The following is a 12114-nucleotide window of genomic DNA, read 5'->3' on the forward strand; positions in this document are numbered from 1 at the left end:
AGTACATCCTCAGTAGGTATGTGGGTACTAGAAAATGAGAAGAGATTATATCTGATCAGAACTCAGAGAAATGGCTATAGGAAATAATAACTTTGACAAGCTACTAAAGAATGTCAGCTTTTCCATCTCTAAGTGAGGGTCTTAAATACATATTGATTTTCACAGTATACAATTAGTATTCCTTGCTGGTTTCCTAAATGGTACTTAAAGAGCATAGCTTAAACTGCAGACATTTCTGGTACTTATAAATTGAAACATTATTGTTCAGAAAAAACAAGATGATGCTTTGTAAACTAAACACTGTATAATGAAGGTGATAGATAGGTAGATAGATAGATAGATCTATCAATCACAGAAAGGAGTTCCTGAAAATAGTTTGGATAAAGAGCCTTCCCTTTACCTAGATATTTGTTCATGTCTGGATTTCTTCTGTGTTGTCCAATCTGCCCTTGCTTATCCACAGTGCTCCTGCACTGTCTGTGGCATTTACAAAGAGGAATAACAGTATATTGATGTGATGATATTTGGGGCAGCCAGATACACAGTGAAAGGGCAATGGTACTGAATTTTATGGTGAACTCTGGACCACATACAGGGCTGTTCTCCAGGGCAGCTCTTGACCAGTAAGCAGGGATCATGGTATTCAGTTTCATAAGGTAAGGAGCTCAAGGACCGTAGATTATACTACTCCCAAATTTGGCTTGGGGGGATAAAACACCATGGGAATGCAAATCAGTTTTCCAACAAAGAATGGGAAATTCTGAATAGAATGAAGTGAGTGTAGAGATTTTCCAGATGTATAGACTGAATCCAGGAAGTTTTGTAGTTTGAGAGAGAGGCCGGAAGGAGCAGCAGAGCCCCTGGCTGTGGTCTCCCTCTGTAGCAGGAATCACAGGAGACCCCTGACACTGCCTCCCTCCCACCTCCATCCTCCACACTATGCTGCCTCCCTTGCTTTCAGCACTTCTGGTGCCAACCACACCAACAGGTTATCTGCTTATTAATATCATTGTGACAAGTTTTGTCATTCTAAGTTTGGCCAGTTCTGACTGAGGATTTGGGGTCAATACATTAGTTCTTAGGTGATTTATTTTTTGATGCTTATTTTTGATGATACCAGGGACTGAAGGCAGGAGCAATCTACATCTGAGCTACATCCCTTTTTTTTTTTTTTTTTTTGTTTTAAATAAAATCTTGACAGGGCCTCTCCCTAAGTTGCCAAGCTGGCCTCACACTTGCAATCTTCCTGTCTCAGCCTCCCCAGTAGCTGGGATTAAAGGTGTGCACCACTGTGCCCAGCATTAAGGACATGCCTATTGGCAGTGACGTTTTGTCTCCAAACCATTATGTTTATACACACAGATACACACATGAAAGTATGAATTAATACCAGGAAAACATGTAAAACCTCTTCCTTCATCTTTAAGGAGGAAAGGTTCTTGAGGAAGAAAACAAACAAAAATAAGACAAACACTCTAAAATGGTAATTTTGTGAGTTTTACATCCCCAATGTCATACATCACAACATGGTGCTTTACAAAGTTCAAAATCCTGTACTTCAGGTTGTGAGAGTTAATTTACAAAGTTATTTAAAATCAGTCTTAGGTTTCTGTTTTGTTTTGTTCTTGGCTTTATAAAGTAGGAGTATGTTTATGTCTCTACATACAGGATAAATAGAAAGTCCAGTAAATTAATGGTGTGAATGTGTTTAATAATTAGAGTAGTACCACAAAAATGACAAATGCAATTGCTTGTCAGAAGTGGTAAAGAATGGTTAATTCAAAAACATTTAGAGGATATCTACATTGTACAGGCGTGGGTTTGGAACTTGGAGCATAATATCCTGATAACACATATTTTTCCAATACTCTTACTTTAGAAAGGAATTTTGTCTGGTAAGCAGTAATATGTGAAGTTATTTTACAATCTCTCAAGGAATGTTTTAGACAGCAGGAGTGAGAACTGTCTTCATCATGATACAATTATTAAAAGCTGTCTTGAAGATTTTTCTAGGAAGGTAAGTCCTGAAGTTAACTAGGTGGAAATTGAAAAGCAATTCTGGAAAGAAGAGAGAAAGATCAGCTTGGATAGACTACATTCTGTGCTTTTAGCTTTTGGATTTTTTGTTTCCTGATCATAAAGATGCCACAGGATATGCATATTAACCTTCAGTATGCTTCCAACGCAGCTGAACCTAACGTGATATAAACATACTTCAGTAAATATTTGGTGGTTTGAGAACTGTGTGTCCTATTTTCTCAATTGAAGGGTATTGTAGACTACAAAATGAGATGTGTTTAAGAGTCAAAAAATCTTGAAATACACTTGGGGGGCACAGATAATGGTTTTCAATGATATTAAGAAATACATGGGATCCAAGATGGCGGCCTAGAGGGAGACTGCACCCCCTGTCGCTCCAGAACCCAGGAGTTAAGAAGGGGAGGCATTGAGAGACTGGGACTGAAATAGAGCCACAGGTGAGTCTAACCACTGGGTAAAGCTCGGCCCGGGGGGGCAGGCCCAGATAGAGGTGGCTTATCGGAGCCGGGCAGGGCAGCTAGAGTCATCCACAGGCAGCCCTGCGCACTCCGGCGGTGGGCCCCGCCCACACAGCCAGCTTCTCCAGGTTCTCGGAACGGAACTGGCCCGCTGGTGAGAGCCTGTCTGACCAGAACAAGCTCCAAGTCCCGGAGCCAGTGCAGCTCAGCGTACTCTGGCACGCAAGCAGATTCAGGGTCCAGACAGGGCAGCCAGAGACTTCCCCAAGTAGTCTGGACGCCTGCGGTGGGAGGTGCCGTTCAAGGCTAGCCTCTCGGAGCTGACTGCTCAGTGAGAGACTTTCTACAAAGAACCAGCCACAAGCCCCCAAACCAACGGAGAGCCTCGATCCGCAAACAGCCTCTGGGATCAGGGCAGGGCAGCCAGACACCTCTTCAGGCGGCTCTGCCCACTCCGGCTGCAGGCTCTCTTCTCGGGGCGATCCAAGATGGCGGCCTAGAGGGAGACTGCACCCCCTGTCGCTCCAGAACCCAGGAGTTAAGAAGGGGAGGCATTGAGAGACTGGGACTGAAATAGAGCCACAGGTGAGTCTAACCACTGGGTAAAGCTCGGTCCGGGTGGCAGGCCCAGATAGAGGTGGCTTATCGGAGCCAGGCAGGGCAGCTAGAGTCTTCCCAAGGTAGCCTTCCACACTCTGGCAGTGAGCTCCTCCCACACGGCCAGCTGCACGGTGCAGGCCCACAGTGAGAGCATTTCAGCACAGAGCCAGTTCCAAATCGTGGAACCAGTAGGGGGCTAGGGGCAGTTTTCTTCGGATACGCTGCTTTATCAGATTCCTCCAAGACATCAGGCTACTGAAGGCTGGGAGGTGATACACTGGAAATCTACAGGGACACTATAAGCCAATAGCGGAAAACTGCAATATCTCTGGGTCCCACTGACAACTGACCAATATGAGAAAACAAGGGAAGAAAATGTCCCAAACAAACCTAGATACTACATCAATAAAACCCAATGACAGCACAGCAGAAGAAATGTCAGAAAGGGAGTTCAGAATGTATATAATTAAAACGATCAGGGAAGCAAATGAGGAGATGAAAGAGCAAATGCAGGCATTGAAGGAGGAGATGAAAGAGCAAATGCAGGCATTAAATGATCGCACCAATCAACAGTTAAAAGACCAAATACGGGAAGCAAGAGATCATTTCAATAAAGAGTTAGAGATACTGAAAAAAAACCAAACTGAAATCCTTGAAATGAAGGAAACAATAAACCAAGTTAAAAACTCCATAGAAAGCATAACCAATAGAATGGAGCACCTGGAAGACAGAACCTCAGACATTGAAGACAAATTATTTAATCTTGAAAGCAAAGTTGGCCAAACAGAGAAGATGGTAAGAAATCATGAACAGAATCTACAAGAATTATGGGATATCATGAAAAGGCCAAATTTAAGAATTATTGGGATTGAGGAAGGCTTAGAGAAACAAACCAAAGGAATGAACAACCTATTCAATGAAATAATATCAGAAAATTTCCCAAATCTGAAGAATGAAATGGAAAACCAAATACAAGAGGCTTATAGAACTCCAAACATACAAAATTACAACAGACCCACACCAAGGCACATTATTATGAAAATACCTAACATACAAAATAAAGACAGAATTTTAAAGGCCGTGAGAGAAAAGAATCAAATTACATTCAGAGGGAAACCAATAAGAATATCAGCAGATTTTTCAATCCAGACCCTAAAAGCCAGAAGGGCCTGGAACAACATATACCAAGCCCTGAAAGAAAACGGATGCCAACCAAGAATCTTATACCCAGCAAAACTTACCTTCAAATTTGACAATGAAATAAGATCCTTCCATGATAAACAAAAGCTAAAGGAATATACAAAAAGAAAGCCAGCATTACAGAACATTCTCAGCAAAATATTCCATGAGGAAGAGATGAAAAACAACGATGCAAATCAGCAACAGGAGGCGCTAGTCTAAAGAAATAGTCAAATAAAGGAGAAACCAAATCATGCCAAAAACAAATATGAGTCAATTGACTGGGAATACAAATCATATCACAATAATAACCCTGAATGTTAATGGCCTGAATTCATCAATCAAAAGACACAGACTGGCAGATTGGATTAAAAAGAAAAATCCAACAATATGCTGCCTGCAAGAGACTCACCTCATAGAAAGAGACACCCATAGACTAAAGGTGAAAGGATGGGGAAAAACATACCATGCACACGGACACAGCAAAAAAGCTGGAGTATCCATCCTCATCTCAGATAATGTGGACTTCAAACCAAAACTGGTCAGAAGGGATAAAGAAGGACATTACATGCTGCTTAAGGGAAGCATAAATCAGCAAGACTTAACAATCATAAATATCTATGCCCCGAACATTGGCTCATCCACGTACGTCAAACAAATCCTTCTCAATTACAGAAATCAAATAGACCACAACACAATCATACTAGGCGATTTTAACACACCTCTCTCACCACTGGATAGATCGTCCAAACAAAAATTGAATAAAGAAACTATAGATCTCAACAACACAATCAGCAATTTAGACTTAACGGACATATATAGAATATACCATCCAACAAAGAACGAATACACTTTCTTCTCAGCAGCACATGGATCCTTCTCTAAAATAGACCATATTTTATGCCACAAAGCTACTGTTGGCAAATACAAGAAGATAGAGATACTACCTTGTACTCTATCAGATCATAATGGATTGAAATTAGAAATAAATGACAGAATAAAAAACAGAAATTTCTCCAATACCTTGAGACTAAATAATACACTATTATATGATGAATGGATAACAGAAGACATCAGGAGGGAAATAAAAAAATTCTTAGAAGTAAACGAGAACAAAGACACATCATATCAAAATCTCTGGGACACTATGAAAGCAGTACTTAGAGGAAGATTTATTTCATGGGGTGCATTCAAAAAAAGAAGTAGAAATCAACAAATAAATGACTTAACACTACAGCTCAAAGCGCTAGAAAAAGAAGAGCAGACCAATACCAAAAGTAGTAGAAGACAGGAAATAGTTAAAATCAGAGCCGAAATCAACGAAATCGAAACAAAAGAAACAATTGGAAAAATTAACAAATTAAATAGTTGGTTCTTTGAAAAAATAAATAAAATTGATAAACCCTTAGCCACACTAACAAAGAGAAAGAGGGAGAAAACTCAAATTACTAAAATTCGGAACGAACAAGGAAACATCACAACAGACACGAGTGAAATACAAAACATAATTAGAAGCTATTTCGAAAATCTATACTCCAACAAAACAGAAAACCTTGAAGACTTCAACAAATTTCTAGAGACATATGAATTACCTAAACTGAATGAGGAGGACATACACAACCTAAATAAACCAATTTCAAGTAATGAAATAGAAGAGGTCATCAAAAGCCTACCAACAAAGAAAAGTCCAGGACCAGATGGGTTCTCAGCCGAGTTCTACAAAACCTTTAAAGAAGAGCTCATTCCAATACTCCTCAAACTATTCCATGAAATAGAAGAGGAGGGAACCCTCCCAAACTCGTTCTATGAAGCCAATATCACCCTGATACCTAAACCAGACAGAGACACATCGAGGAAGGAAAATTTCAGACCAATATCCTTAATGAACATCGATGCAAAAATTCTCAACAAAATTTTAGCAAATCGCATACAAATATATATTAAAAAGATAGTGCACCACGATCAAGTGGGTTTTATCCCAGGGATGCAAGGTTGGTTCAACATTCGGAAATCAATAAATGTCATTCACCATATCAACAGACTTAAAGTTAAGAATCACATGATTATTTCAATAGATGCAGAAAAAGCATTTGATAAAATACAGCATCCCTTCATGCTCAAAACACTAGAAAAAATTGGGGTAGTGGGAACATTCGTAAACATTTTAAAGGCAATCTACGCTAAGCCCATGACTAATATCATTCTAAATGGTGAAAAACTGAAAGCGTTCCCCCTAAAAACTGGAACAAGGCAGGGATGCCCTCTTTCACCACTTCTATTCAACATCGTCCTTCAGACTCTAGCCAGAGCAATCAGACAAACCAAAGAAATTAAAGGGATACGAATAGGAAAAGAAGAACTCAAACTATCCCTGTTCGCTGATGACATGATTATATATTTAGAGGAAGCTGGAAATTCCACCAGAAAACTTTTAGAACTCATAAGTGAATTCAGTAAAGTAGCAGGTTACAAGATCAATGCTCATAAATCCAATGCATTTTTATACATAAGTGATGAATCTTCAGAAAGAGAAATTAGGAAAACTACCCCATTCACAATAGCATCGAAAAAAATAAAATACTTGGGAATCAATCTCACAAAAGAGGTGAAAGACCTCTACAATGAGAACTACAGAACACTAAAGAAAGAAATTCAAGAAAACCTTAGAAGATGGAAAGATCTCCCATGTTCCTGGATAGGCAGAATTAATATCGTCAAAATGGCTATACTACCTAAAGTGCTATACAGATTCAATGCAATTCCAATTAAAATCCCAATGATGTACCTTGCAGAAATAGAGCAAGCAATTATGAAATTCATCTGGAAGAATAAAAAACCTAGAATAGCTAAAGCAATCCTCAGTAGCAAGAGCGAAGCAGGGGGTATTGCAATACCAGATCTTCAACTCTACTACAAAGCAATAGTAACAAAAACGGCATGGTATTGGTACCAAAATAGACAGGTAGATCAATGGTACAGAATAGAGGACATGGACACAAACCCAAATAAATACAATTTTCTCATACTAGACAAAGGTTCCAACAATATGCAATGGAGAAAAGATAGCCTCTTCAACAAATGGTGCTGGGAAAACTGGAAAACCATATGCAACAGAATGAAATTAAACCCCTATCTCTCACCCTACACAAAACTCAACTCAAAATGGATCAAGGACCTCGGAATCAGACCAGAGACCCTGCATCTTATAGAAGAAAAAGTATGTACAAATCTTCAACTTGTTGGCTTAGGATCAGACTTCCTTAACAGGACTCCCATAGCACAAGAAATAAGAGCAAGAATCAACAACTGGGATAGATTCAAACTAAAAAGCTTTCTCTCAGCAAAGGAAACTATCAGAAATGTGAAGAGAGAGCCTACAGAGTGGGAGAATATTTTTGCCAAACATACCTCAGATAGAGCGCTAATTTCCAGAATCTATAAAGAACTCAAAAAACTCTATACGAAGAATACAAATAATCCAATCAACAAATGGGCTAAGGAAATGAACAAACACTTCACAGAAGAAGATGTACAAGTAATCAACAGATATATGAAAAAATGTTCAACATCCCTAGTAATAAGAGAAATGCAAATCAAAACTACCCTAAGATTTCATCTCACCCCAATTAGAATGGCGATTATCAAGAACACAAGCAACAATAGGTGTTGGTGAGGATGTGGTGAAAAAGGAACACTCATACATTGCTGGTGGGTTTGCAAATTAGTGCAGCCACTCTGGAAAGCAGTGTGGAGATTCCTCAGAAAGCTTGGAATGGAAACACCATTTGACCCAGCTATCCCACTCCTTGGTCTATACCCAAAGGACTTAAAATCAGCATACTACAGAGATACAGCCACATCAATGTTCATTGCTGCTCAATTCACCATAGCCAGATTGTGGAACCAACCTAGATGCCCTTCAGTTGATGAATGGATAAAGAAACTGTGGCATATTTATACAATGGAATATTACTCCGCAATGAAGAATGATAAAATTATGGCATTTGTAGGCAAATGGTCGAAATTGGAGAATATCATGCTAAGTGAGATAAGCCAATCTCAAAAAACTAAAGGACGAATGATCTCGCTGATAAGCGGATGAGGACATATAATGGGGGTGGGAGGGGTTAGCATTAGGTTTAGGGTTAGGTTTAGAGTTAGGCTAAGGAGAGCGGTAAGAATGAAGGAAAGAAGGACTGTATAAAGGGAAAAGGGTGGGAGGGGTGGGGGGGAAGGGAAAAAAAAGAAACATCATTACCCTATGTAAACGTAAAAAAAAAATTAAAAAAAATAAATAAATAAAAAAAAAAAAGAAATACATGATGAATGTACTAGAGTTTTCTGGAAAATGAAAGGATTGAAATGAGCTTTGTGGGCACAGATGTTGCTGGACACTTAAGGTTATTCTGATACTATTAATTACATATGTGAAAAGGATCAAAAATCATTTAAAGTTAAATAAATCATATGTATTAATGATGCATAATTTATCTTAAAATACATGTACAAATGTAAGAAGGAAATAAGCTTCTCCCAAAAACGGATAAGCTAATGGGAGTGATGTTATATACATATATATAAAAATACATATATATAATAGTTTTATATATAGTTTTATATATTAACACAGACACACACACACACACACACACACACACACACACACATTCACACACTGATAGAGATGACTAAATCATGGAGACCTAGGCACTTTTTCATCATCTTACTTCCAGTGCCTACTTACTACTCAAGTGTCAATATTTGTGATAAATGCTTTCATGAATAGATAAAGGTGAAAATGAGCTTATTGCAATGATTATGGTGTCAGGACTCAGGTCCTTTGTAGTTAACATCCTTGCCCAATGTTACGTAGTACAAAGAATTTTGTTTTTCTTTTCCTCTCAAACTAACTACCTCAGACACTTTCCTAAAAGTGCTTTATATTTGGGAAAAGGTATATTCAAATCTATTGAAATTCAAATTTACCAAGGTAGAAAAAAAAAAAAGCGGAAGTAAAATTTTGTGGCATTTTAGTCCATTATAGTATGTGTTTTGATCCACTCACATTTTTCAAAATAATTTATTGCTGTTATGAATGAAATATGGGGAAACAATAAGTTAAGTGTGTCTTCTGTATTTCATTTAAATACACAGCATTTCAGTTTATGTCTATAGAATTTTTCTTAAAACAACATCTTGACTAGAAATTTTATGAAAACATATTTTTTTTCAAATTGGGAAATCTTTTTTAAAAGACGTGTATGTACATATTTGAATATATCGCAGTAAATTTCACTTTTCTATATATCTACAAAGCCCAAAATTTTAAAAATAATAATAAATAAATAGAAGGAAGACCAGTAGAGTGAGTGGAAGATGGGGAAGGAGGAAGGAGGAGAGAAAGGAAGGAAAAGTACCAAGGTCTGAAATGGAAAAAATTATATTCCATGCATGTGTGATAATGTCAAAATGAACTCCACACAAGTATAATGCATGACTATAATGTACTAGTGAAAACTTTATTTTAAAGTGACATTTGAAAGGTTAATAAGCATTGAGTATGACAGGAATGGAAAGAGATTGAGTGGAATCGGTTACTGACTACTGTGTCTCATTTTAAACTACACCCCCTGTGATTTCTGCCTTCCTGGTATGCTCCAGGAATGTGAGGTTTGGAACATAAAGATCATGATCTGGTCCTAACCAAGTGATCAGTAGTAACCACCACACAAAACCAATTCATATAAAATTAATTTAAAAACCTGAACCATGAAAACATTTAACTGTCAAGTAGAATAACCCACTCTTTACATTAGAAATGTCTTTTGGGACTCTGAGGGCTCTAAGATTATTTTCAGAAATGGAAAGAACAAAAAGAGAATTGGGATCTTGGAGCTAAAATAAACCATAGAAAACATTCATTTCAGTTTCTTTTATATGTCAAGTACTAAATGCCATATAGAAGCTTGAAGTTTTTACAAAATCATTGATAATATAATGTGGTTCTTACTCCTCTTTTCAAGCTGGCATATATGCTGGGAAATAATGCAGAAAAGTAGAAATATTAAGTAGCTAAAAACCATGCACATTTCTGGAACAAAGTTTAATAAATATGATATCCATTACACATAGAAATAGTTAGATGGGTTTGAGGGTGGTAGGTGACTTTATGCTCTTTCATGAAATACCATGGGCAATCAAATGTGTCCTAATGCTAAATGTTGCACCATGCAGACATACTGCCAAGACTTTTTAATATGGAATAAAATGAAGTAAGTAACAACATGGGGTAATATCTAAGGAGCAAAATCAATCAGAATTATGCCAAAGCTAAGAAAGAGTTGTAATTGAAGAATATATCATATTCATATCTTTATTTAAAATAATATCCTACTAAGTGGTCACTAGAAATTGAGGAAACAATGTTGAGATGACTTATTAAGAGATCATATCTGGAAGGTACATATTAATGTTGTATTTTCTTTAAATATCCCATAATCACACACAGCACCATGAACTATTTTGCTCAATATATTCCATAACTTAACAGAACACACCATAAAGGAAATCCACTCTCTTTTGCAGATAAGCCATCCCACACTAGGTCATTCTCCTCTTTCATGACATCATGCAGCTGAACAATAATGTGACTGAGTTCATCCTAATTGGGTTGACACAGGATCCACTGAGGAAGAAAATGGTATTTTTCATATTTTTGCTTTTCTATTTGGGGATGCTGGTGGGTAACTTGCTGATTATCATCACCATCAAGACCAGTCAGGCACTTCAGAGTCCAATGTACTTCTTCCTTTTCTACTTGTCCTTATCTGACACCTGCTTCTCTACTTCCATAGCTCCTAGAACACTTGTGGATTCCCTTTCAAAGAAGACCACTATTTCCTTCAGTGAGTGCATAATCCAAGTCTTTACATTGCACTTGTTTGGCTCTCTGGAGGTTTTCATTCTCATCCTCATGGCTGTTGATCGCTATGTGGCCATCTGCAAGCCCCTGTACTACATGACCATCATGAGCCACCGGGTCTGTAGTGTGTTGGTGGCTGTGGCCTGGGTGGGGTCCTGTGCACATTCTTTAGTTCAGATTTTTCTTGCCTTGCGTTTGCCTTTCTGTGGTCCCAATGAAATTGATCACTACTTCTGTGACTTGGAACCCTTGTTGAAGCTCGCCTGTACAGACACATATGTGACCAACCTACTCCTGGTGTTCAACAGCGGGGCCATTTGTACAGTGGGATTTGTCGTGCTGATGTTCTCCTATGTTATCATCTTGCATTCTCTGAGAAACCACAGCATGGAAGGGAGGAGAAAGGCCCTCTCCACCTGCATCTCTCACATCATCGTGGTCATCTTGTTTTTTGTTCCTTGCATATTTATATACACAAGACCTGCAACCACCTTCCCCATGGATAAGATGATTGCTGTGTTTTATACCATCGGAACACCTTTGCTCAACCCTCTGATTTACACACTGAGGAATGCAGAAGTGAAAAATGCCATGAGGAAGTTGTGGAGCAAGAAACTGGTCTCAGAGGACATGAGCTGAATGGAGGTTTTGAATCCTTCTAAATTTGGATTAAACTAGAAGTAGTAAATAGAAAAATTTAACTTCTGATAGCAGGTATTTCAGAATAGTCCCTAGGAAAAGATGTGTACATGGACACTGGCTACTTTGAATTGATTCTATGTAGAAAAGGAGACAGGATAAGGTGCAAACAGGTATGTAGGGGTCACTGACTTAAAAATTGTTCATGTCTGTGTCCCTATTTCTTTTATTTGCCTAATATCTCTTGTAGAATTTACTGTTTTTCTTGCCTTTTTT

The 12114-nt window shown here is 38.1% G+C and overlaps 1 protein-coding gene across 1 annotated transcript; it reads left to right on the forward strand.

Moving 5' to 3' along the window:
- Positions 1-10905: 10905 nt before the first annotated feature.
- On the forward strand, positions 10906-11838 carry LOC124959240 (olfactory receptor 4C16-like). Its single transcript, XM_047517815.1, has one exon. It carries the CDS (start codon positions 10906-10908, stop codon positions 11836-11838), a length of 933 nt encoding a protein of 310 aa, XP_047373771.1.
- The last annotated feature ends 276 nt before the right edge of the window (positions 11839-12114 follow it).

This window comes from Sciurus carolinensis, chromosome 11 (assembly GCF_902686445.1).
Source record: "Sciurus carolinensis chromosome 11, mSciCar1.2, whole genome shotgun sequence".
Classification (NCBI taxonomy): Eukaryota; Metazoa; Chordata; class Mammalia; order Rodentia; family Sciuridae; genus Sciurus; species Sciurus carolinensis.